Raw genomic sequence first — 27,735 nt, forward strand, 5'->3', positions numbered from 1 at the left:
GTTTGAATCTGCATCGAAGTTTCGCGCTTAAAAATATTTCAAAAACCCACTGAAATATGCGAAATTTCAAAAAATTCTCTGAAATTTCATTGATTTTTTTAACTCTGCAAGCAAGAATCTTGCACTATAAAACCGTCGAAATGCAGTTCCATTTCGTCTTGTCTTTCCCTGCAAGAACTGGCCTGTCAATAGGTATGCATAACTTTCCAGAACGGTATGTCCGATCAACCAGGAGCTTACTTGCTAAGTTTGTCTTCTTTTACAGTCCAATCATTACCATTGTACGATCGCTAGCAGCAGATGTGGGTGGGTAGTAGGTGTGAAAATTCCTGCGTACGGTCTTGATCATTGATAGCGTGCAAAACTCAAGCTGGAATATTAGAGATAAGGATTAAGACAGAGAAGAAAAGACAAAGTAACCTAGTGCTGTACACGGATGAGTTAAATGGTTTTCCACTTCTTAGATGCTCACTGTTCAGGCCTACTCAACGTGCATCGATCTATAACTATAAGATGCAGATGCACGTCTATGATCGGTTCACCATAGCGCGCGCATGCACTAGTCGATCGAGCATAATATTACAAAGTGTTGGAATCCCATTAAGCAATGGAGATGACGAGCAGCACGATGGTGAAGCCGGTACCGCACCCGCTCGTCGGCGAGAAGGTCCCGCTGACCATCTTCGGCAGGGACGTCTTCGTCCCCACCATGCTCGCGTACCCTGCGGCGGCGCCGGCGAACGAGGCGCTCAAGGAAGGCCTTCTCAAGGCCGTGGCACCGTACCCGCACCTGGCGGGGCGCCTCGCCGTCGACCAGCTCGGCCAGCGCTTCCTCCACGTCAACAATGAGAGCGTGCACTAGTAGAAAATGGGTCTTCTGTCCCGGTTGGTAAGGGCCTTTTGTCCCGGTTTTTGAACCGGGACTAAAGGGTCGTTACTAATGCCTTGGCCCTTTAATCCCAGTCAAACAGGAACCGGGACAGATGGGTCTCCACGTGGCCGGTGCGCCGAGACCAGGCAGGACGGCCTTTGATTCCGGTTGGTGGCATCAACCGGGACCAATAGGCATCCACGCGTCAGCATTCCAGGGGCTGGGTTTTTTTTTACCTTTGGTCCCGGTGGCATCCACGCGTCAGCATTTCAGGGGCTGAGGTTTTTGTTTTTTTTAAATGGGGAAGGGGGGGGGGTTGGGGGTTTTGGGAGGTTAATTTAGATGTTTCATATATTGTGATAGCTACATAATTAATAGAGAGAAGTGTCCTCTCCTATGTCCGTGCTTGGTCGACGCTACGTACTATATACGTATAGAAAGGACTAGACACGCTAGCTAGCTAGCAAGCAAACGAAGGAAACAGAAGATCGTCATGAATATATATGCATACAGAGAGAAGTGATATCGACCACCTCTCCTTCTCCGAGAGATTGGTCGAACAACAAGTTCTCGTATATCTATCCGACACTACCGGCTACATATATACAATAATTATCTCTTACAATATAATATCCTAATTATATACGAACACAGGATCCACATAGTATTCTCCGTCTTCAGCGATCACGTGGTCAAGAAAGAATGCCGCCAATTCCTCTTGAAATGCTCTCATACGAGCTGGTGCTAGGAGTTCATCCCGCATCCGAAAGATCTAATTTGAAGAAGGGGGTCAATACATATATGAATAAATGCAACTCAACACAAATGATGGTAATAAAATAAAATTGTGAATATTATTGCTTACGCACTTCATATTGTTCGTCAGGAGGCGGAGTGCCGCCACGCGCCGGAGAAGGAGGTCGATGCCCTGATCGTCACTCGCCGGAGGAGGAGGCGGTGGAGGAGGCGGAGTGTCCTGACTCGCCGGAGGAGGAGGAGAAGGAGGCGGAGGCGTCCAGTTCAGAAGGTTGATGAGCTCCTTCCGCCATAGGCATGGAGTCTTCAGAGCAGAACCCAACCGAGTCTCGCCTTCACCGGTAGGGTGGTCAAGCTGGAGGTCCTCAAACCTTCTGTTATTTCATCCACCATCTCCCTAGCATATCCTTTTGGAATCGGTCGGCAGTGAAAAGTTGCGTCGGGTTCATTAGGAAAAACAGAGCCAACAGCCGCCTTGACCTTCAAATTCATCCATTGCGTCATAAGGTGCCAATTTTGAGACTCTGTGATAGCATCCACGGGATAGCTGGCAGGAGCCGTCAAGACATGCTCCGGCTGAAGCAGGTCGGTGGAAGCCACACTGCTTCTCCGCTGAGATGGCGGGGTAGCTTCGGGGGAAGCTTCGGCAATTCGTTTGCTGCGAGTTGCTTCTCATTCCTCTATCGCTTGCACCCTTGCGTGCAGCGCCTGCATTTGGGTCTGCTGTACTTTTTTCCTCCTCTCCTGGCATTTGTAATCGCCTGCGTCCGGAAAACCAGCCTTCCACGGAACGTCTACCATCTAAGTCACACGGCTGCACACTGCCTCCCCTGTCTATGTTTGTTTTGACCAGTCATCGCCAACATCAACGTCAACAACATCAATTTTGCAATGTTATTTGATCTACTTTTTTGTTATGGTTGTTATGTGTGCGACGTGGTTGTTGAAACTATCTAGTATGAACAAAATAATTTCGGACCTCACCGAAATATGCGAAATTTCAGTAAGTTTGCATATTTCGGATATTATTTCAGATTTTGAAATTTTAAATTTCACTTAATTTTAATGAATATTTTCATAATTTAAATTTATTTTGAAACCAGTTTGAATCTGCATCGAAGTTTTGGGCTTAAAAATATTTCAAAACCCACTGAAATATGCATAATTTCAAAATTTTCTCTGAAATTTCATTGATTTTTCAAACTCTGCAAGCAAGAATCTTGCACTATAAAACCATCGAAATGCGGTTTATTTCGTCTTGTCTTTCCCTGCAAGAACTGGCCTGTCAATAGGTATGCATAACTTTCCCGAACGGTGTGTCCGATAACCCAGGAGCTTACTTGCTAAGCTTGTCTTCTTTTACAGTCCATTCATTATCATTGTGCGATCGCTAGCAGCAGATGTGGGTAGGTAGTAGGTGTGAAATTTCCTGCGTACAGTCTTGATCATTGGTAGCGTGCAAAACTCAAGCTGGAATATTAGAGATAAGGATTAAGACAAAAAAGAAAAGACAAAGTAACCTAATATTAGACAGGCGAGAAGTCGTCGTACTAAGGCCGCATAGGAACAACGCATCATAGCAGCAACCGTCGTTGATGAAGAAAGTCGTATATCAGAAGAATCAAACCTGTAAACACTCAAACAGAGACAAACAATGACCGGATCGAAACAAATCCATCGAGACCAGCACTAACCAAATCCCGCAAGATCCGACGAAGACACACCTCCACACGCCCTCTGACGATACTATACGCATCATTAGAACGGGGATGGAATATGAAAGACATTATTCCTACTAAGGGGCATTGCCACCACCACACATCCCCAACCAGGACACCGAGTCTCACAAGAACAGGAACGGGTCCCCGTTTGCACGTCAATGATTAATATGCAGATCTCCTTTTTTATTTCTTGCAAAAATGGGCGTTTTGGTGAAAAATCAAGTCATATACTCCCTCCATTCTAAAATATAGTGAGCCCGCGTTTCCCAATGTTCAACTTTGATCATAAATTTAACCAACGAGACCAACTGCGGCGGAGAAAAAATTATATAATTGAAAACTTCTTTCGAATACGAAATCACTGATATAATTTTTGCTCCCGGCGCAATCGGTCTTGATAGTTAAATTTACGGTCAAAGTTAAAGCACGGAGATAGAGGAAGCACTACATTATGAAATGGAGGGAGTATGAGATATATACAAAGGGACGGTCATTTTCCATATATAATCTGGTGCGCACCCGAGTTGACAGACGAGAAGACGACGTGCGGAGTGGTAGTTGGTGGGGTGTCACAAAGACGCATCTCCCGCTTGCGTACTTGTTTCTGCCGGAAACTCACACACATAAACGCAGCTTGATCGGATCGATTTCTACAACGCCGATTGATTGATTGATTGCAAAAGGGGAAGGCGTCTGTTGTACGTATTGCTTGGATCTGAGTTGACACGATTGCTGGAGAAGGTTGCACGGTGATTGTTACGAGTCGTGGTTAATTTCTTCCAAGAGCTCCGTTGTCTGTTGAGAAGATGCATACACGTGCGTGCGCGCGGACTCAATCTGCATGCGTACCAACACGCAATATTTCAACCGGTCGGCCAGTGCATTCGCCCTGCCAATCAAGAGAGACGACATATGTAGAGGCTTCCGTCCCATATAAAGCCTTGGCACATCCGCTCCGGCCGCAGCATCACAGAGCACAAGACGTACCAACCATCCATCTCTTGCTGCATCCCGATCCAAGCGCACGCGCGACAAGGTAACAAACTTAATTAGATCCATCACTAAGACGATGGATGGCGTCGACACAAACCCGGCGGCCAGCGTCGAAGGTTGCAGCTTTCAGCCGCTCAACCCAGAAGACGTGCGCGCATGCCTCTACAAGGCCGTCGACTTCATCACGGATTACTACACCAGCATCGAGTCCATGCCGGTTCTCCCCGACGTAAAGCCAGGCTACCTACGGAACGAGCTTATGGCGTCCCCGCCAGAACACTCGGCTCCCTTCGACGTCACCATGAAGGAGCTGAGGACATCCGTCGTCCCCGGGATGATGCACTGGGCTAGCCCCAACTTCTTCGCGTTCTTCCCGTCCACCAACAGTGCCGCAGCCATCGCAGGGGAGCTAATCGCCTCGGCCATGAACACCGTGGGGTTCACGTGGCAGGCGGCTCCCGCGGCCACCGAGATGGAGGTGCTCGTGCTGGACTGGCTCGCGCAGCTCCTGCGACTGCCAGCTAGCTTCATGAACCGCACCAGCGCTGGGCATGGCACCGGCGGCGGAGTCATCCTTGGGACCACCAGTGAGGCCATGCTCGTCACACTTGTTGCCGCACGTGATGCGGCGCTGCGCCGGAGTGGCTCCAATGGCGTGGACCGCATCACAAGGCTCACGGTGTACGCTAGCGACCAGACACACTCCACGTTCTTCAAGGCATGCCGCCTCACCGGCTTCGACCCTGCCAACCTCCGATCCATCCCTACCGGGCCGGAGACTGACTACGGGCTCGACCCGGCCAAGTTGCTCGAGATCATGCATGCGGACTTTCGTGCCGGCCTCGTGCCAACATACATCTGCGCCACTGTTGGTACCACGTCGTCCAATGCCGTGGACCCGGTGGGTGCAGTTGCAGATGTCGCAGCCATGTTTAATGCATGGGTCCACGTCGATGCTGCCTATGCTGGCAGCGCCTGCATCTGTCCGGAGTTTCGGCACTATATCAACAGCGTTGAGCATGTGGACTCCATCAGTATGAGCCCGCACAAGTGGCTGCTCACATGCCTTGACTGCACCTGCTTGTGGGTGCGCGACACGCACCGTCTCACCGACGCACTACAGACGAACCCAGAGTATCTGAAGAACGACGCTACCGAGTCCGGCATGGCCACCGATCTCAAGGACATGCAAGTCGGTGTGGGCCGCCGCTTCCGTGGGCTCAAGTTGTGGATGGTGATGCGCACCTACGGCACCACCAAGCTTCAGGAGCACATCCGAAGCGATGTTGCTATGGCCAAGGCATTCGAGGAGCTTGTCCGTGCCGATGACCGGTTCGAGATTGTAGTGCCGAGGAACTTCGCCTTGGTATGCTTCAGAATCAGGGCATGTGGAGCCATGACAGAGGAAGTGGCCGATGAGGTGAACCATGTGCTGATGGACCGGCTCAACATTTCGGGGAAGGCCTACCTTGCGCACACGGTGGTTGGCAGCAGGTTCACTCTACGGTTCGCGGTAGGGTCGTCGATGCAGGAGGAGCGGCACGTGCGGAGCGCGTGGGAGCTCATCAAGAAAACAACCACCAAAATCATCGAGGCGGAGGAGATCATGCAATAACGGAATTCATCAATTAATGTGTTTGATTAATTGTTATTGTTTGTGAGGGGTAATAAAATCCTTCCAATGGTGGCGGATGATCCGCCGGCAGTACGATGTACCGGTGACAACCTCCGTGTTGTGAATCTCAGTTTGTATTATTTAGCAGATGAGTAAATTAGTGTTCACAGTAATTTATGTCAAGAATGTAAATGTATATTTCTAAACCATATACATTCTTATGTGTCTTTAAACATCTATATAAAATAAAAATGTTTGTGTTCACCATTACATCAATTATATGAAGATGATTTTAATGGTTGTGATTTGTTCATATACCATTATGATGACTTGTCATCGGCGTGCACTATTTGACATTTTTATGGAGATCTATTTCTTATTGACTGATAAGAAAATAGGTTCCAACAAACTAACAACAGATGCCCCCCACCAAAAAAATCAACAGTGGATGTTTTGATTGTTGTAAGATTTTTTGTGTATGATTCGTGTGAAACTTCTTTTGTCTACCTTCTTTCTTGTTGACTATCATATTCTTTCTGAAAATACAACTTCCATTGGAAATATCTTCAGTTATTACTATTTCGCAAGAATACCAAATTAATGACCAAATATGTCATTTTTAAGAGACAATAGTAGAATAGTCAATACATGGCGATCTTTGTGTGATGTCAAACCAGTACACATAATTTACTTTTGTGCCTCCTTCTAAGATTCACATGTGCACGAGACATCATGGCATGCCTTGTCTAGGCATTGCCCTATTTGCTATCTCATTGAAATCGATGATAGCTACTTACCTCATGTCTATAAGCCCTTATTACTCGAGCATTGACTAGATTAATTTTAAGTGCTTTAATTATTCTTTTAACTCTTTGTATCGTACTTTAGTTTACATACCGTTTATGTGTCCTAATAGAAGGTAGCACCAAATAGAATAATTTCCAAACTCCGGTTTAGGTGTAAAATCACGACAAGTCTAGTTGTGGTAGAAGGGAATGACTAACCGTAGCTCCTCAAGTTTGACAAATATATAGATGCTACTTCCAGAAAGGTACTACGGTGATCCATGGTCATCAGAAGCTATCATCATCGAGGAAGTAGCCAATTGGATGCGGGCAATCACACGGAGGCAATGGAGATCAACTGGTCCGAGGACAGCAACAAGACCTTCAGCGTGTCAAGATCAAGCATCACCATGAGAGTGTATTGGAAATGTACAACAAGCTGATACTTTTGATCCTCCCTTGCCGGATGTTCTTGAGATGTTGATTACATATGAGGCTTGATATTTTTCTCATGATTGCACTAGGGTGTCATAGAGTTACACCCAAGGCAACTCTAATATCAATGGTGCAAGCTCGTGAGCATGCCAAGCGTGCTCCCCAAATGACTTATCACCCTCAACTTGGTGCAGGTTCGCAAGAGGCATGGTCTAGAGGTTAGCTCTCCCATGTGACATCGCACACAATCGTCGGGGTTTCGAAAACGAGGGCAAAAATGTGAACTTCCACAATGATGCATGAGGAGGCAGAGGTAGATGGAAATCGGCGGTGACGGTTAGGGTTGCCATTTTGGTCCTTATAAAGCTGCATGGGTAGGACATGTGAGGGCTAATCATCATCTGATTGGCAACTAGACCACTATCAGAATCAACCGTATCAATCACTACCACATTAACATAATGCATCCGTTATTTGTTCATAACTCATAATTAACCACATGGAGCAGCTAGCAAAAAATGTATGCTATCTTGGAGATGTGGAAAACGAGAGCAACCTGGTGAGAGTAACTATAGCGGTGGTGTGTGCGTGAGGAAGAGTCAGATGCAATCTAGTGTTGATAGCTAAGATTGCCTTGCTACTCGTTGTAAAGCCACTTGGCTAAGAAGCAGGAGAGCTAACGAAGATATGATCTTTAACCGGCGCACAATCCGAATAAATAGATAAGTTGTTGTTCCATTAATGTGTATGTTATTGTTTAATGCGTGGCAAAAGTAAGATGTAAACTTAGCATGGATCGAAGGCTTCACTCGCTCGTGAAACATAGCGCGAGTAAGTGAGCATGAGTTAACTGTTAAAAATACTTGGGCTTGGCCCAATATATAGTTCCAAATAAATCTCAAAAGTTCATGTATGGCAAGAGGTGGAGGTGCAATTGTTAGTCCCGCCCCACTAGTAGAGATGGAGTTTCACATCCTTATATACGGAAGTCTCTCCACTTCACTAAGTGACTAGTATGGGGAGAGAAAGAGATCACGACACTCACACTGGCCTTGCCTTGACGGGCTCGGTCTAGGCCTCTAGGGTGACGGCATGTGGCATGTGCATGATCGTGACAAAAGAATGTCTGGTTCTCTTATATATATGGCCTACCGGGGACTACCAAAGAGACATTGAACCATGCTAGGTTTTTCCCTCTTCTCGCTTTTGTGCCGTCATCGTAATCCACTCCATCCAAGCACCTTAGTTCACCAACTCACAAGAGAGCGGGTCTCCGGAACCTCTCGCTTTTGTGATCTTGCTGCGAGAGAGGGCGGACAAGGGTTTTGGGAAGCATTTCACACAGCTGCTCGTGTTTCTTCACCACGGATATGTGTGAGACATTGTTGTTGAAACTATCTAGTATGAACGAAATAATTTCGGACCTCACCGACATATGCGAAATTTCAGAAATTATTTCAGATTTCGAAATTTTAAATTTCACTTAATTTTAATGAATATTTTCATAATTTAAATTTATTTTGAAACCAGTTTGAATCTGCATCGAAGTTTCGGGCTTAAAAATATTTCAAAACCCACTGAAATATGTGAAATTTCAAAAAATTCTCTGAAATTTCATTGATTTTTTTAACTCTGCAAGCAAGAATCTTGCACTATAAAACCGTCGAAATGCAGTTCCATTTCGTCTTGTCTTTCCCTGCAAGAACTGGCCTGTCAATAGGTATGCATAACTTTCCAGAACGGTATGTCCGATCAACCAGGAGCTTACTTGCTAAGTTTGTCTTCTTTTACAGTCCAATCATTACCATTGTACGATCGCTAGCAGCAGATGTGGGTGGGTAGTAGGTGTGAAAATTCCTGCGTACGGTCTTGATCATTGATAGCGTGCAAAACTCAAGCTGGAATATTAGAGATAAGGATTAAGACAGAGAAGAAAAGACAAAGTAACCTAGTGCTGTACACGGATGAGTTAAGTGGTTTTCCACTTCTTAGATGCTCACTGTTCAGGCCTACTCAACGTGCATCGATCTATAACTATAAGATGCAGATGCACGTCTATGATCGGTTCACCATAGCGCGCGCATGCACTAGTCGATCGAGCATAATATTACAAAGTGTTGGAATCCCATTAAGCAATGGAGATGACGAGCAGCACGATGGTGAAGCCGGTACCGCACCCGCTCGTCGGCGAGAAGGTCCCGCTGACCATCTTCGACCGCGCTGCCGTGGACGTCTTCGTCCCCACCATGCTCGCGTACCCTGCGGCGGCGCCGGCGAACGAGGCGTTCAAGGAAGGCCTTCTCAAGGCCGTGGCGCCGTACCCGCACCCGGCGGGGCGCCTCGCCGTCGACCAGCTCGGCCAGCGCTTTCTCCACGTCAATAATGAGAGCGTGCACTAGTAGAAAATGGGTCTTCTGTCCCGGTTGGTAAGGGCTTTTTGTCTCGGTTTTTGAACCGGGACTAAAGGGTCGTTACTAATGCCTTGGCCCTTTAATCCCAGTCAAACAGGAACCGGGACAGATGGGTCTCCACGTGGCCGGTGCGCCGAGACCAGGCAGGACGGCCTTTGATTCCGGTTGGTGGCATCAACCGGGACCAATAGGCATCCACGCGTCAGCATTCCAGGGGCTGGGTTTTTTTTTACCTTTGGTCCCGGTGGCATCCACGCGTCAGCATTTCAGGGGCTGAGGTTTTTGTTTTTTTTAAATGGGGAAGGGGGGGGGGGGGGTTGGGGGTTTTGGGAGGTTAATTTAGATGTTTCATATATTGTGATAGCTACATAATTAATAGAGAGAAGTGTCCTCTCCTATGTCCGTGCTTGGTCGACGCTACGTACTATATACGTATAGAAAGGACTAGACACGCTAGCTAGCTAGCAAGCAAACGAAGGAAACAGAAGATCGTCATGAATATATATGCATACAGAGAGAAGTGATATCGACCACCTCTCCTTCTCCGAGAGATTGGTCGAACAACAAGTTCTCGTATATCTATCCGACACTACCGGCTACATATATACAATAATTATCTCTTACAATATAATATCCTAATTATATACGAACACAGGATCCACATAGTATTCTCCGTCTTCAGCGATCACGTGGTCAAGGAAGAATGCCGCCAATTACTCCTGAATTGCTCTCATACGAGCTGGTGCTAGGAGTTCATCCCGCATCCGAAAGATCTAATTTGAAGAAGGGGGTCAATACATATATGAATAAATGCAACTCAACACAAATGATGGTAATAAAATAAAATTGTGAATATTATTGCTTACGCACTTCATATTGTTCGTCAGAGTACCCTCGTTCACAGGTCATGTGGCGGATGGACTCGCAAACGTAGTATCCACAGAAATCATTCTCTTGTTTCTGCCACAACCACTTTACAAGAAATAGAGGTCAATCAAACTGATAAGCAAGCATGCCAAATGGTATTGATGAAACTAGCGCTTGAATCACCAGGATATGCGCGAAACATGTTACTATAGTACTTACTTTCGGGTGTCTAAATTGCAGCTTCTTCGGCGGTCCCGGAGCTTTTTTGGTGAATTTTCTCCAAACCCTGCCAGACAAAGAAAACAATTACTTGATATCAGGAAATGAACAAAGTTGCTGATATGGTGGATAATGATCGATTTAACTTACTTCTTGAGCATTTGAGTCATGTCTGCATAGTCCTGGGGATCTTTTCGTTTCGAGTCTAAGATGGTTACTAGTCCCTGCTCAAACTTAATCTCTAGGAGAATATAGTGGAACCTGTGCACGCATGCATAACTCATCAATTACATTACTATAACCTGGACTAATAAGGGAAACCGAATATGCACAAGACAGTAACACTCACTTGAAGTTGTATGGAAAGAGTATTATATCTTTGTTTTCATTTATTACCAACGATCGTAGAAAGTTGGCATCGGTATCGTCGGCACGATATTTAACCTCAGTTGCATCTATGAGATTTGTGTTAATGAACCCAATATCGCCGATTTGTCTTCTCTTCAATTCGGCGATCTTCAATCTGCATAATATAGTGAGGATAATTATAAATACATACAATGAAAGAGCTGACCTATATAGAGAGACTTAATGACAGAATTAGTACTACTTACAGAGAGTAGCAAGTGGCCGTTGCTTTATCGAGGGCCTTTTGATTGAAAAACTGGAAGAACTCCTCAAATGGAACATTCAACAGTTCAATTCCAACGAGGTCATGCTCCTCTCTAACTCTCAGCGTCAAAGTATTCCTCCCCCTAGACTCTCTGCAGCCTTTCATGTACCAATCATGGAATCTTCGCATCATCGTTGTTAGAGATCTTTCATCTTTGACGAGAGGCTTCCTGTACTCGTATTTGTGTTCCTCCACCTCCAAGAACTCATAATGTACATCGCCGGGTAGGTAATCTCCAAGATTGCTATAACCGGGCACCATCCTCGGATCATTAGTAGGCACCTTGAACGGGGGCCACGATTGGTTCGCTTGTTCACCGAGCTGGGCAATTTTTTCCCAGCTCATCATTCTTTTAACCTTTGATCACTGACAGTACTTCCCGACCGCTCCGCTTCGACAAATGACTTTTCAATAATGTGCTCATAGTTGCCTTTCGACGGAGACTTTGCTGGTTTTTTCAGGGCAGCCAGAATGCGCTTCGCTTTCACCGGATCTACCTTCTCCTCTGGAGGTGGATGTTTCTTTGCTTTCACCCCTTCAAAGAAGTTCCTCACGTCTTCTCGCGCGATCTCGGCGTTCTCCTCCGGGGTCCTCTTGTATGGTAACTTCTCTGGAGTCTTCAGAGAAGGACCAAATCTGTATTGCCTCCCGCCTCTGGCTGTACTGCTAGATGCCGGCAGAGCAGACGGAGCGGCTGCGGCTGTCTTCTTTCCTTGCTTATGAGGAGGAGGAGAAGGACTACGACGCGCCGGAGCAGCTGGAGCGGCAGTGGCTCTCTTCCGCCCTTGCTGACGAGGCGGAGAAGGAGGAGGCTGGCTGCTCGGGCGCGTCGGCGCAGGCGGAGAAGGAGGCGGAGTGCCGCCACGCGCCGGAGAAGAAGGTCGATGCCCTGATCGTCACTCGCCGGAGGAGGAGGCGGTGGAGGAGGCGGAGTGTCCTGACTCGCCGGAGGAGGAGGAGGAGGAGGCGGAGGCGTCCAGTTCAGAAGGTTGATGAGCTCCTTCCGCCATAGGCATGGAGTCTTCAGAGCAGAACCCAACCGAGTCTCCCCTTCACCGGTAGGGTGGTCAAGCTGGAGGTCCTCAAACCTTCTGTTATTTCATCCACCATCTCCCTAGCATATCCTTTTGGAATCGGTCGGCAGTGAAAAGTTGCGTCGGGTTCATTAGGAAAAACAGAGCCAACAGCCGCCTTGACCTTCAAATTCATCCATTGCGTCATAAGGTGCCAATTTTGAGACTCTGTGATAGCATCCACGGGATAGCTGGCAGGAGCCGTCAAGACATGCTCCGGCTGAAGCAGGTCGGTGGAAGCCACACTGCTTCTCCGCTGAGATGGCGGGGTAGCTTCGGGGGAAGCTTCGGCAATTCGTTTGCTGCGAGTTGCTTCTCATTCCTCTATCGCTTGCACCCTTGCGTGCAGCGCCTGCATTTGGGTCTGCTGTACTTTTTTCCTCCTCTCCTGGCATTTGTAATCGCCTGCGTCCGGAAAACCAGCCTTCCACGGAACGTCTACCATCTAAGTCACACGGCTGCACACTGCCTCCCCTGTCTATGTTTGTTTTGACCAGTCATCGCCAACATCAACGTCAACAACATCAATTTTGCAATGTTATTTGATCTACTTTTTTGTTATGGTTGTTATGTGTGCGACGTGGTTGTTGAAACTATCTAGTATGAACAAAATAATTTCGGACCTCACCGAAATATGCGAAATTTCAGTAAGTTTGCATATTTCGGATATTATTTCAGATTTTGAAATTTTAAATTTCACTTAATTTTAATGAATATTTTCATAATTTAAATTTATTTGGAAACCAGTTTGAATCTGCATCGAAGTTTTGGGCTTAAAAATATTTCAAAACCCACTGAAATATGCATAATTTCAAAATTTTCTCTGAAATTTCATTGATTTTTCAAACTCTGCAAGCAAGAATCTTGCACTATAAAACCATCGAAATGCAGTTTATTTCGTCTTGTCTTTCCCTGCAAGAACTGGCCTGTCAATAGGTATGCATAACTTTCCCGAACGGTGTGTCCGATAACCCAGGAGCTTACTTGCTAAGCTTGTCTTCTTTTACAGTCCATTCATTATCATTGTGCGATCGCTAGCAGCAGATGTGGGTAGGTAGTAGGTGTGAAATTTCCTGCGTACAGTCTTGATCATTGGTAGCGTGCAAAACTCAAGCTGGAATATTAGAGATAAGGATTAAGACAAAAAAGAAAAGACAAAGTAACCTAGTGCTGTACACGGATGTGTTAAGTGGGTTTCCACTTCTTAGATGCTCACTGTTCAGGCCTGCTCAACGTGCATCGATCTATAACTATAAGATGCACATGCACGTCTATGATCGGTTCACCATAGAGCGCAATGCACTAGTCGATCGAGCATAATATTACAAAGTGTTGGAATCCCATTAAGCAATGGAGATGACGAGCAGCACGATGGTGAAGCCGGTACCGCACCCGCTCGTCGGCGAGAAGGTCCCGCTGACCATCTTCGACTGCGCTGCCGTGGACGTCTTCGTCCCCACCGTGCTCGCGTACCCTGCGCCGGCGCCGGCGAACGAGGCGCTCAAGGAAGGCCTTCTCAAGGCCGTGGCGCCGTACCCGCATCTGGCGGGGCGCCTCGCCGTCGATCAGCTCGGCCGGCGCTTCCTCCACGTCAATAATGAGGGCGTGCTCCTGATTGAGACCACGGTAAAAGCTAACCTGGCGGACGTGCTCGTCGAAGGCCGGATGGCCATCAGAGTCGACCACCTCTACCCTACAATGCCACAGCCAGAGGTACTGATCAATCGATGGAGGCTTTGCTTTCTTTCACGACTCACGTCACATGCATGCACCAAGCTGCTTATGTCTTATCACGTACAGGAGAAGATTGGGGCGGCGCTGCTGCAGATCCAGCTGAACAGGTACAAGTGCGGTGGTCTCGTGGTCGGCATATGCTCCCACCACCATACCGCCGACGGTCACTCCATGAGCATGTTCTTCACCGCGTGGGCGGCAGCTGTCCGCGAGAGTAAGGACTTCACCATGCCAACCCCATTCCTCGACCGCGCGAAAACCGTCGTGCCGAGGAGCACGCCGACGCCGGTGTTCGACCACCGGTCACTGGAGTTCACGCATGGGGACGGTGCCGCAGCATACACCGTCATTCCCATGGACAGGATAAAAAACATCACGGTGCACTTCACGGCGGAGTTCCTCGCCGATCTCAAAGCCCGTGTGGGCGCCCGCTGCAGCACCTTCCAGTGCCTGCTTGCGCACGTCTGGAAGAAGATCACCGCGGCGCGGGGCCTCAAACCGGAGGAGTTCACCAAGGTGAGGGTGGCCGTGAACTGCAGGGGCCGGGCCGACCCTCCCGTGCCGATGAACTTCTTCGGGAACATGGTTTTGTGGGCGTTCCCGAGGCTTCAGGTCCGGGATCTCTTGAGCTCGAGCTACGGCAGCGTGGTCGACACCATCTGCGAGGCCGTGGCACACATCGACGGGGAGTACGTGCAGTCCTTCGTGGACTTTGGCGGAGTGACTGACATAAACGGTGTGGAGCTTATCGCCACGGCGGCCCCTCCCGGCTCCATGTTCTGCCCGGACGCAGAGGTGGACAGCTGGCTGGGGTTCAACTTCCATCAGCTCGACTTTGGCACAGGGGCGCCTGCTGCTCTGCTGCCACCGGACTTGCCCGTCGAGGGGCTCATGTTATTTGTGCCGTCACACCAGGCGAAAGGTGGCGTCGACCTCTTCATGGCTGTCGCAGACGAACACCTCACCGGGTTTAAGCAGATCTGCTACTCCTTGGATTGATTGCCCCAGCAACGGCATGCTAACTCAAAACAGCGCTCTCGCCTCGCTTTATAAATAAAGTACGGACCAAATTACACCGTGGAATGATACAAAATGGTTTAAAAGGCCTCTTACAAAATAGATCATAGGATAACCGGATTGGTTAGATAATCAGCTAGCATGGCTCGGCTCGTTAATGGAACAAGCTGAAGCGAGCCAGCTCATTATACATATGAACAGCAAAGTTATTGGGGTACAAAAATCATTACTAGAGCATGTAATATATACATACTAAGCATGTATAATGTACACACGCAGTTATAGTTTGCACATATCACAGGAAAATGTCTCGCCTACGAGAGACATGAGGCAGATGCGGAGAGGGGAATGAACAGTGCTGCTGACCCTACTCCCTATAACCAGCAGCATGGCACATGTGGTTAGCAAACTCAAAATTCACATAGAACCAGCAGCGCATCAGCCATGGGCGAGCTTCCTTGGATGTTCGAGTAGGCGCTTGGGCCAGATTGTGAGATGGCAGATTTCGACCAAACTTAATGAGTTAAACGAGACTTGTTACATCGGCTTGTTTAACTCGTTCTGTAAACAATTTTAAATTAAATGTTCGCTCGACTAGTTAGTCACCGAGTCGATTTGAGCGCAATCACGAGTTGCTCATTTAGCTCGGGGGGTTTGAAGTTTTAGTCTTTATTCCAGCCATAGGTGCTAAAATATGAAACGTTTTCAAATGGCGGGCACTATATGGCCCTATAATATATATATATTTGGACACGACTAGGGAGCAAACGTGGGCTCCCTAGCATCCCGTGGCACACTTTCTTTTTTAGGAAAAATCATGTCCACCCTTCTTCCCCTAACAACAAAAGGAAACTCCCCTGGTACCCGCTCTCGATCGTGTGCAAGGGGGGAACCACGTGAGCTCCCCCCTCCCCCCGCACGCAAAACAGAAAGCTCCAACCACGCTCCATGTTCCCCTCTCCTCACCAAACACACACCTTCCTTCTTTCCCCAGCGCCCCCCGGTCTTCTTCCTCCCAGATCTCATTCCAGATGAGATGAGAGCTCCACTCCTGCAACTGACGGCCATTGTTGTGCATTTCAAAAGAACAACATGAAAAAAGAACAAAAAAATCACATCAGTTCCCCCGTGCAGGTACCGCATGCACATACTGTCTCCATCCCCTCCACCCCTGCAAATTACAGAGCAACTATGGCGGTTTCTTAAGCAAATCAAGTATTGACAAAAGCAAGTCCTGGCAGTACATAAATCTGTGTCGTTTTCCTTTCTCCAACTACTGGCTGTTGTACATCCAAATAAACCCCTTGATGCTTTTCTTAGGCTGCTTTTTGTACTAGAAACGTGTTTAGAAAACAAAAATAGAGCAGCCAAGTTATAGGTTCTATTTAAGCAAAATGAGTGTTGGCAGTAAACAACTCGTGTGTGTCGTGGGTGCTAGAACTTGATATGTAAGGGGAAAACTGTGAGCAACTATAGCGGCTTTTTAAGCAAATCAAATATTGACAATAAGCAAGTCCTGTCAGTACATGAAAATTGTTTTTTGTTTTCTTTTGTCCAACTACTGAGTGTTGTATATCCAGAGAAACCCCTTGATTTTTTCTTAGCTTACTTTTTGTACTAGAAGTGTGTTGAGAAAAATAAAAAAAAGCAGCATCTTCTAAGGTTTATTTAAGCAAAATCAGTGTTGCCAGTAAGCAACTCCTGTGTGCTCGCACGTGCTAGAACTTGATGTGAAGGGGGCAAAAGTCTGAGCAACTATTGGGGCGCTTTTAAGCGAAAACAAAATGGGTGGGAGAAAGCGAAATCAACAAAAGCCTGTCATTTTTAGTTTGCTGTTGTACCAAAATGGTTCTGCCCAAAAAAGGGCAGCAACTTATATCGGTTAGTTTAAGCAAATTTGTTTAAGCAAATACAGTACTACCATTATGCAATTTGTGAAATGATGTCATTAACTGACCTATAGGGCTCTTTATAGTATTCAATTTAACTATAATCACTAAAAAACAATTGTAGGCAAGTACTGAGGTTTCTTTAGGCAAGTCCAAATGCAATATCGGATAATCAAGAACACTTGATCCTCCTAGATAATAAGGAACTAAGCTTCGGAACAGGATGGTGTGTGTGATTTAAATCACACATTCAGAAACATGAAAAGTCATAGAGTTTGCCTAAAAACAACAGGCAAGTCACATACTTAACACTAGCAAGTCACATTCAAATGTCAAGCAAGTCCTACTCAAATGTCAAACAAACCAGTAGGAAGGTCAATGACAGCCACGGTCGCCGCCATTGACGGTCACGACTCACAACACAAGGCCGAGAGAGGGTCTTCACCCAAGCTACCACACCACCTCGGTCACACATCATCCTGCACCAACGCCAGGAAGACCAACAACCACCGCCTGCCACGGACCAGCCCATCGGCGAAGAAGTCCAGAGCACCCATCAGAGTCAACCGCACCTCACGGCGACCACCGACAAGATCGGTCCATACCCGCCTAGGAACCAGTGCCACCGAACGCGGTACCAGCCACAACACCCAACCAAGCACCATGCCAGCGAGGGAGCATGGAGCACCGCCCGAGGCCGAGAACCACCTCGGTTCCCCGCCGCAGCCCTTGGCCAGACGCGCAGATGCACATCACCACATGCACATCGGCAGCCCAAGACAACATCTATTGCAGCTGCAGCTCCCGCACTGGAGACAGGCCGATTCGCTAGGTGCACCCAGCACCCCTCGCACGCCTGCGCCGCGCATCCACAACGCGCCCACACCATGCCTTGTTTGCCCCTGCCATCACACGCCCGCAAAGACGTTGTGCCTCCTGTACAGCTGGTCGTGCCCTCGCCGACCACCCGCAGCGGAGCCACACTCGCCCACGCAGCACCCCACGTCACCAGATCCGCGCGCCCCCTTCCGACTGCGGCCGAACGCGCACCGCCTGCCACCAGATCCGTGCTGGCCGCCCTAGCGCGCCCGCGCCATGCCCTCCTTGCGTGCATACGCCCCCTCCGCGGCCACAGCAGCTGATTACACGTAGACGCGCACGACGCCCCGAGCCACACCGCGCCTCCTCCACAAAACCCGTCTTCTTCTCCCACCACACCGCGCCTCCTCCGCAACAGCCACTCCACGATGCCGCCTGTCTGCTCGCACACCAGAGCCGCGCCTGTGCCCGCCAAAGTCTACCGTGCCAGCGCGTCAGGTGCCCCCTCCGCCTCGCAGAGATATGCCCCGTCGCCACCCTTCCCGGAGCCTGACCAGGCTTCGCCGACGACCTCCTCAGGCGGTGGCGAGGTGAGGGGTGGAGAAGGGTGGGAAGGTGGCGGCGCCGAAGGGGTTCCCTCCATGTGGCCAGAGAGAGGCGACGTGGGGGTCGGGAACATGTTGACCGTAAGGCTAGGTTTTGATGTCGGGATCAATTAATGACGCACAAGTATTCAATCAAATCAGGTTTGGCTGTGACCCACTTAATTACTGTAATCATTTTCTAGATGTACATACCTTGTCCATTTCAGACTATAAGGTTTATTCATTTTTGTGTAAATTAAACATGTGCATGTGTGACCAAGATTATAGAATAAAGATCTCCTCCCCAGCCGCCACCAAATCTCCTCCTCCCGATCACCTCCTCTAGCCGCCTCCAAACCTCCTCCCGCCCCTCCCCTCTCCTCGCGCCATCCCCACGGGCGGCCGAGGGGAGCCCAGATCTGCCGCTCCTCGCCCCTCCTCCCTCCTTCGCCCCTCCTCGCCTCCACCGGCATAGGTCGCCGGGCAAAGCCCGCTCGGCCTGGGCAGCGGCGAGGCCTTCTTCTCCTCCTGTCTGAGGATGATGGTGCGGGACGCTTTCTTCTAGTGGAGGCACGGGCATGGGGCACGGCGGCACGACGGCACGGACTGGCGGCGGTGCCTGCTGGTCGTACGTGACGTCGTCCTCTCCTTGGCCGGAGGCTGGATCTGGTGTAGTGCTCTCGGGTGCCGCAGCTGGGGCCTGTCTCAGGCGGCACTGCTGCTCACACAGTGCGGCTGCTGGTTGGTCATGCGGTGGCGGCGGCCTGGATCCTACTTCCAGTCCTAGGTAGAGATGCCGGCGATCTGTACTCAAGACTTGATGGAGGTTCTTCGAACAGATCTGGGCAAAAACCTTGCGCTCGGCTAGATGCCATGGCCGGTGATGGCAGCGCTCTTCTGTGTCGTTCTCTTCTTGAAGGCATTACCGTGGAGAAGTTCCAGACCTCTATCTGTTACCTTCGGGGGAAACCCTAGATCGGTAGATCGGATGACGGCGATGCTCTTGCGTTGTTTCCCCCTTGGGGTCGTCAATCTTGGAGGTGTGCACGGGCTTGAGGGACCAGCAGACAGTATCTTTGGTGGCGCGGTGTCTCATCTTACGCATCAACGATTGTGGATCTCGGTAGCATGGCGTAGTGGAGTCTTGGCATTCGATGTGTGTAGACGGACTCACACAGTAGGATGGCACTGTCTGGTATCGTGGTGGCGTCGATGGCACACCTGTCAAGGTTGTGGCGTCAGTACCGGTTCTGAAGATGGATCGGTGGAAGATGGCGCCGGCGGCCTCTCAGAGTGCGCCGGACTGGTGTGTGCCCCAGACCAGGTATGTGGCATGGCTGGGGCCTCCGGTTTTAGATGTTAGGCTTTGCTGCGAGATATGTTTGGTATTAGGCTCGGACTATCGGCACCCTTTCATCAAGTGGATAGAAGTAGCGACAAATGTTGCCAAGATGGTGGCTTTAGACATACCGATGTACTACTTTGTAAGTTTTTTGTTAATAATTAACAACGTGGCTGCATGCATCGTGCAAAATCAGAAGACGGGAGATTTCCTCCTTTCAAAAAAAAAAACAAAATTAAGTAATATGCAAGTTGCACTTCGAGCTTTTCCATTAGTTGGTGGGCTGTGGGGGCGTACACGATGATGCGGTGGTCGGCGGGGTTGATGAAGCCTTCCTCGGCGGCCTGGTCGATGAAGGTCAGCAGCGAGTCGTAGTAGCTAGTACCCCTCCACATTTAGCAGACCAACCTGAAGAATTTTGGTATGTTCCTTTGTTAGGTAGTATCCCTCAACTAACCAACATGGCGTAGAGCTGTGTAGCTTGTTCGTTTAGTGGGTGAGATGTTAGAGTTCAGAAAATACTCCATTGTGCCAACGCAGGCTCACACCGACAAGCTTTGGGAAGAATTAATAATGTTGTAAATAAAATCAACCAACTAAGCTGGAATAGCTCAGTTGGCTAGAGCGTGTGGCTGTTAACCACAAGGTCGGAGGTTCGAGCCCTCCTTCTAGCGTAAGTTTCTAACTTTTGGCCTTTTTTCCTTTCTATTTTTGGTAAAATCGCACTGCTGCTCTTTTCTTCTTTGTAATTACTAATCCCACCATAGCTCTTTTTTTTTTTCAAGTTACCACCACTCTTTCTTCTATGGGTGGATCAGAGTTTTCCTTCATCTCATTGTCGACAATAGCGTTGCATGCATAGGCATGGATCAGGACGGACGGGTTCCCTAGCATTGCTCGTACGCTCATTAGCTTGGCACGTCTTGTTATATCCACGTAGTACACCTTCCCTTCTCAAGCTGCCGTCTCATACTTTCATTGTCTTTGTTTGCCAAAAATGTACTTCTTCTAGTCGATCAGACATATATAAAACTCTACCTGCAAAAAAAAAGACAAATATGAAGTCCATCCAACTAACAATATATATAGTCTCATACACATAAAAAAGAAAAAAATCAGATTCATTTCAGCCCTTTATTCTTTCTTTTTTGGTAAAATCCCGCTACTGCTCTTTTTCTTCTTTATATAAATATAAATACAATTCCACCATTGCTATATTTTTTTGTAAATTGCCACCGCTGTTTCTTGTATGGATCAGAGTTTTCCTCCTTCTCGTTGTTGACAATAACGTTCAATGCATGGGCATGGATCAGGGATCTATTAGCTTAGCTAGTATCCCGTTGGAATGGAAAAACTCAGGACGCACGGATTCCCTGGCATTACTCGTACAATCATCGGCGATTAATTTGGCACGTCTTCCAGTCATGTGAAGTTAGACCCCTATTTTGATGTCGCGCGGATGGCACATCATCTTGGAGGGACCTACAAATCGTCTGGGTCATACATGACATGGTCAAAACTCATATAGGAGGGCGGCGGAGCACAACACAAAGAGTTGATGGACCAATATGTCGAAGGACAATACTGCGCATCGGAAGGCCATGGCTTCTCTCACTGTCCTTGTGTGCGGGTTGTTTGGAACCACATAAATGCTAGAGTGTTTAGAAAGAAGTCCACGTCTCCTTTCTACTCCCTCCTTTCCGGTTTATAGGACTTTTCTCAAAATTTTAGTTTTTCCATTTTATAAGACTCAATTTGGTTGTTCCCCATCACATGTTCAGACTTCAAGGTGCATTAAATCATTACATGCAAGTATTAAGAGAAAACTGACCAATACATGCACTTTATGCATGCATGCATTGCAATTAATGCATTCGTAAACATATTTTTTTAAGGAAAACAAGAACATTAATTGGGTGCTTTTGCAAACTACAAAAAATATTCCATCACTCATCATCTACCTTAGTTGGTGAGATTTTTGAATTGAGTCTTATAAACCGGAAAGGAGGGAGTATATTTTTAAGCTCATCTAGGACGAGGCCAAACTATGGATCGCTGTAGGGGCTAGGCATCTCAGTGGCATCATGCCGCGAGAGTAGTCCTACTTTATTTTTGATGGTATTGTATCTTCTCTGACGGGCTATATTGTGGAGCCGGTGTATTGTAGTATGAACTCTCTTTCTCTCTTTATTAATGAATGAGGCAGATTTTTGCCTCGGTTTAAAAAAAATCATATAGGAGCTGTTATGTGTAACCAATGAGGATTATATATGCAGCATAGGCAGGCCCTAGGATGCTAGGGTCATGTCTTGGAGCGCAACAAGCAATCATTTCAGTTTACTGTAGCAACAATGAAGCACTGTCGTAACAGTAGTCAGTGTAGATACAAGGCTGGCAGATCCTGACTATGTCACTGCCGCTTAGTGAATGAAAAAAGTAATACTTTTTTTTGTTGACCTCCAAAGTTTGCAAGTCGAATATATTGTATCATTTGGGAGAAGAAAAAATATTTTCCATATAGTAAGATTTCCTTTGGTTTGCAGGATAAGAATATCATGGAAATAGAAAAAAAAATTAAAAGTAAGGTTTTTCTATTGAACATCAGTACACACAAGCGCTCATATATACGCGCATAAACTTATCTCTATGAATACACACACGCACACCCTATCCCTATGAGCACCCCGAAAAGACTGAGCCGGCATATCATCTTGAGGTTTTTACGAAGTCGCCATAGGTGTCTTGTAGTCGATGGGAACGTCTCCTCCCACTAAATGCGCATTGCCGGAAATCCTGAAATAAATCTAGTATAAATGCGAGCATCAGGACTTGAACCCTGGTGAGGTAGAGATACCACTGTCCACCTAACCATCCAACCACATGTTGGTTCGCACTATAGAAGTGAGATGACTTATCAATTCCTATAAGGGAAGACATGCCATTGCATAGGATATGAATTTTTTCATTGAGTCTAAGGTAATATTTTTTTCTTTGAAATATGAAGGATTGATTTCTATCATACATAAGAATAGGAGTTCATTCCTATAAACCAAAGGTCTTCAAATAATTTTTTTCCTACAAAATCTCTATCTTCTAGAATTTCTACAAAATTCCCATGAACCAAATGGGATCTAAAGTTGGCTGGAGAGGGTACACTGCACCCAGGTATAGAAAGTCCACGCTGTACTGTTTTCATCAATTTTTTATCTGTCTGTATTTTCCATTCGTAATACAACTGAGCAGTAGTTGAAATATATTTTAGTTTTTTTGGGGTTATAAAGCGGAATAATAGAATACCATCAGGATCAATCAGGTATGAGCCGTGAGATTTCGTCAAGCATTGTTGTTCTTTGTTTGGTGTAAATCAAGTTTTCTTTTTTTCTTATTCATTGGTATACTTATAAACATTAGTAAACAAGGGTGAAAAAGGTTGATCTTCATTTAGAGACCAGTCCGTGGACATGGATGCGGGAGGCCGTCATCCAATGCTGCCTGCATACATCCGGCCAACAATTCAAACTAATTGGACAAAATTCGTTCAAATCGTGCAAATTTCATTGAATTTCGGACATAATTTACATAAAAAGTTGATATTTCGACCGTTTAACAAAAAAACTAAAAAAACCTAAACCCTATACTGGATGATCACCTCCTATGTGTGCGCGCCCTGCCCTACCGCATCGTCGTCTCTGTCAGTGCTGTCGTCGTCATCTTCATCGTCGAAGTCATAGTCCCTCTACCGGCGGAATGACGTCGGAGGGCCGCGACAGCCTTGTCCGCAGGCTGCCTGCCGCTCATGGAGGAGCCACTCCTGCGCCTCCTGCTGCTTGGTGCGGAGTGCCGCCGCGGCCACTAACGACATGGCCTTTGGAGCCCTGGAGGTGGCCTTGCTGCGACGCATCGTTGGCGGGGCAGTCGTTAAGCGACCACTCCTCGTCGATCTTGGCAAGCTAACCGTTAAGGCGGCGGTGGCGCCTCGCGGCCGTCTCTATGGTGGTCACGGAGCGGTCGAGCGCCCACGCGGCGGCGAGGTCAGGATCGTTGCGGAACCCAGTGACGCGTCTCCAACGTATCTATACTTTTGGATTGTTCCATGCTATTATATTATCAATTTTGCATACTTTATACATATTTTATACTATTTTAGATCACGGAACTAACCTTTTAACTCAGTGCCTAGTGCAGTTGCTGTTTTCTGCTTGTTTTTGGTTTTCCGGAAAATCTGTACCAAACAGAGTCCAAACGCTAAGAAATTTTTTGACGATTTTTTTCTGGACGAAAGAGTCCCTAAAAGCTTCAGGAGGAGACCAGAGGACGAATGAGGAGACGGCAAGGCAACAGGGCATGCCTAGGGGGTCGCACCCTGTTTCCTCGAGGCTCCATCTGACCTAATTCCACTTCTACAAATTTTCAAATATTGGGAAACCAACATAGAGCCACCCGAAACACTTTCTCCAGTGCCGCATGCCTCTGTTCTTCCGTGATTCCATCCGGAGGCCTTTTCGGTACTCTACGGGAGGGGGAACCGATCACGGAGGGCTTTCACATCATCCTTGCTGCCCTTCCGATGATGCGTGAGTAGTTTACCATAGACCTACAGGTCCATAGCTAGTAGCTAGATGACTTCTTCTCTCTCTTTAATTTTCAATACCATCTTCTCCTCAACCTTCTTGGAGTTATATCCGATGTAATCTTCTTTTGCGGTGTGTTTGGGATCCGATGAATTATGGGTTTATGATCTGAATTTCATGAGAAATATTTGAGTATTCTTTGAACTTATTTATGCATGATTTTTATAGTTTTGTATTTCTGTCCCATCTATCTGTTTGATTTGGCCAACTAGATTGACTTATTTTCAGTGGGAGTGGTGCTTTCTAATGGGTTCAATCTTACGGCGCTCTATATTGTATTGACAAAAAGAGTCAAGACACGTATTTGTATTGTTGCCATTAAGGTAAAAACAACGTCCGGGGTTCATTCATATTAATTGGGTTTACTTTATCTACATCATGTCATCTTACTTAAGGCGTTACTCTGATTGTCATGAACTTAATACCATAGATGCACGCTGGATAATGGTAGATTGGTGGAGTAATAATAGTAGATGTGGACAGGAGTCGGTCTACTTGTCTTGGACTTGAGGCCTATATACATGATCACTGTGGTGAATATGTCATAACCATGCACTTTTCTATTAATTGTCCAACAGTAACTTGTTCACCCACCGTATGCTATGTGTTCGAGAAAGAAGTCTCTAGTGAAAACTATGGCCCATGAGTCTACTTTTATCATATTATAAAAATCAAAATTCCTTTGCTGTAATTTATTTACTTTTATTTTATTTTGCAATCTATCTATCTATCTACACAAGATTTGATCCTTGGAAGTAACGATTTCAAGGGGATTGACAAACCTCTTGCTCGTGTTGGGTGCAAGTATTTGTTTTTGTGTGTGTAGATGTTGTTCACGAGGCTTTGCATGATTCTCCTATTGGTTCGATAAACTTTGGTTCTCACTGAGGGAAATATTTATCTTTACTGTACTACATCTCCTCTCCTCTTCGGGGAAAATCCCAACATAGTTCACAAGTAGCACCCAGTCTGGCGCCACGTCACTCTTGGTGAACGTGGACCGGCGACCGGCATTGCACCGGTCGTACCTTGCCTGCTGCCTCTCGCACTCTCTGCCTCGGAGACGACGACCCTCGAGCCCGAGGCACCGCCGTAACCACCTCTTTCGAGGTAGTGGAGGAGGCGGCACCGTGCCTTCTTGAATGCGGTCGACAACTCCTCCTTGGTGGCGTGGCGGTGGCAGTGCGGCGTCGACGATGGCACGTCCATGTGGTCGTACCGGTTGCGTGGCTGGGACGCCGGCTCCTCCTTGACCTGGCATCCGATCTAGACGCCACAGTGGTGCGGGGGCGAGGCCGGCTGCTCCTTCACACGTCATCAGATCTGGACGTCGCGGTTGTGTTGGGGAGAGGTCGGCTCCTCCTTCATAGGCTGGAGCGGGGACACCGGCTCGTGCTTCACACAGTGGCGCGATGGGGATGGTGGCTCCTCCTTGACACGCATTAACGAGAGGCAACGGGCCCATGTAATAGAGCGACCGATCCGTCAGTATCTCGATCTGACGGACAAAATCTTCGTCCGTCAGAGCGGCTTCCTTGAGAAGTTGGGGCTGCTGCGGCGGTGCCTAGTCCTCCACGTCACCGGAGGAGTTGATGGTCTCCTCCTTGGCAGAGGAGCCGGTCACCATGGACGCTGACAGGACCGAGAGCGTGGGCAGCGGTGCTAAGAACCGTCGGTGGGAGAGCTTCCTCCTACTCCGCCTGCTGGGGCGAAGCACCATGACTTCGATATCGCCTGACCTGGCGTCGCAGAGGAGGGGCTCGGGCAAGGAGACGGGGGAGGGGAGGGGGCCAATGCTCGGAGAAGGGGAGTGCGGCTCTGTGCATCACCGACGCACGGCTTAAAAAACCGCGACGAGGCCCAGGTGAAGGGGCGGTCAGCCCGCTTCAATACGGCACAACCGCTGGAGTTGGTTCCTCAGGACACGGCGTCCACTTTGAACCGGCGAAGCCCGAGAGGTCACATCCGTCGGCGTCGTCATCCTATTCAGTCAAATCGTGGCATCAATGTTGGCCGCTACATGCTTTGGGCCGACATGAATGCGGCGCGACACGTGGGATGAAAAAAGCGCAGGAGGGTGGTCGGCGGTTTTGGGTGGCCAAGGCGGTCAGAAGCGGGCGTGGTAGCGGTCCGGACTCCCACAAAGCCCCCTCTCCCTTTTGTCTTCGATTTGCGGGAGAAAATACATCCGAACCGCGTCGCGGACCAATACAAACTCGCATAGGATGTCTTTCACGGTTTGGACGGATGCGGACGATTTGAGGGCCGACGGTGGAGATGCCCTTATTGGACTGAGTTTTGCTGATGGAGACCAGTTAGGTTGTCTGTGTGCAATCGTGTGTTTCTTTTTTCCGTCATTATAATTTTTACAGTTTTGCTAAAGTACATTTAGATGTGTGATAAGTATTATATATATTTAAATTCGTGCTAAAGAAAATGAAAAAAACAGAGAACAACAAGGATAAAGCAAACGGGCAAGATTTTTGGAGCGGTGGCAGGTGCTTTTTGTTGGGGCTCGAAGCGTGCGGGTGCTAGTAATCTTTCGGCACATGCTACGCGTCATCCGGCTGTAGCGGGCCAAGCTGCAGCCGGCTTGATGGCCGTTAGATTGGGATGCGTGTAACCGATAATTGATTTGCCTAGTTCGCCTCACACGTCCGCTCCTTTACAAAACACTGCAGTCTCACGGAATGCTTTAAAAGCATCGATGGCAATCGCAGTGCTGTCGCACGTCGTCGTGGCACCTTCGCCCACACGCGTAGCACCCGGTCGGCCATAGTGGCAACATCGCCTAGCCCGGCCGTTCTAGCTTTGCCGCCGGACTCTCAATACTGTTCATGAGCTCGCAGCAGGCCCGACAACATCGTCGGTCAGTCGTCTCGTGACATAATTTGAAGCATCATTGTCTGCGTCGCAGCACTACCTGCAGCATCGCGGGGCTACGGCTCACAGCTCTGCCGTCATGATAGCATCATCGGTTCTCATCGACGATGTTGTTGATGTCGTGGCCGTTGAAGCATTGCCGTGGCCGCCTACACTGTCCCAACACGCCTTATCATCGTGGTCGTCGAAGCACAACCGTGACCGCCAACACAATTGCAGCACATACACCTCGTCGTCGTGGCGGTGCAAGCATCACCACGCCCATTGAAGCACGCATCACAGCGTCGAGGATTGTCGACGTCATGGCCATCAAAAACATTGTTGTTATGGCCGTCGAAGCATGCGTCGCAGGACGGTTGTCGATGTCGTGGCTGTTGAAGCAATGTTGACATGGCCGTCGAAGCATCGCCGCTGCCG

At 48.1% G+C, this 27,735-nt stretch overlaps 1 protein-coding gene, 1 non-coding gene and 1 pseudogene across 2 annotated transcripts; all 3 read left to right on the forward strand.

The window, feature by feature from the left end:
• The first annotated feature begins 4,169 nt into the window (after nt 1–4,169).
• On the forward strand, nt 4,170–6,188 carry LOC125511644 (tryptophan decarboxylase 1 pseudogene; annotated as a pseudogene).
• A 7,454-nt stretch (nt 6,189–13,642) lies between these two features.
• LOC147974085 (tryptamine benzoyltransferase 1-like) lies at nt 13,643–15,407 on the forward strand. Its single transcript, XM_087522355.1, has 2 exons — nt 13,643–14,132; nt 14,220–15,407. The coding sequence occupies exons 1-2, from the start codon at nt 13,770–13,772 to the stop codon at nt 15,150–15,152; spliced, it is 1,296 nt and encodes a 431-aa protein (XP_087378481.1). The 5' UTR covers nt 13,643–13,769; the 3' UTR covers nt 15,153–15,407.
• A 4,997-nt stretch (nt 15,408–20,404) lies between these two features.
• TRNAN-GUU (transfer RNA asparagine (anticodon GUU)) lies at nt 20,405–20,478 on the forward strand. Its single transcript has one exon. It is a non-coding gene; the product is annotated as a tRNA-Asn (tRNA).
• Nucleotides 20,479–27,735: the final 7,257 nt, after the last annotated feature.

Source organism: Triticum urartu, chromosome 5A, assembly GCF_056163025.1.
Source record: "Triticum urartu cultivar PI428250 chromosome 5A, HENAU_Tu73, whole genome shotgun sequence".
Classification (NCBI taxonomy): domain Eukaryota; kingdom Viridiplantae; phylum Streptophyta; class Magnoliopsida; order Poales; family Poaceae; genus Triticum; species Triticum urartu.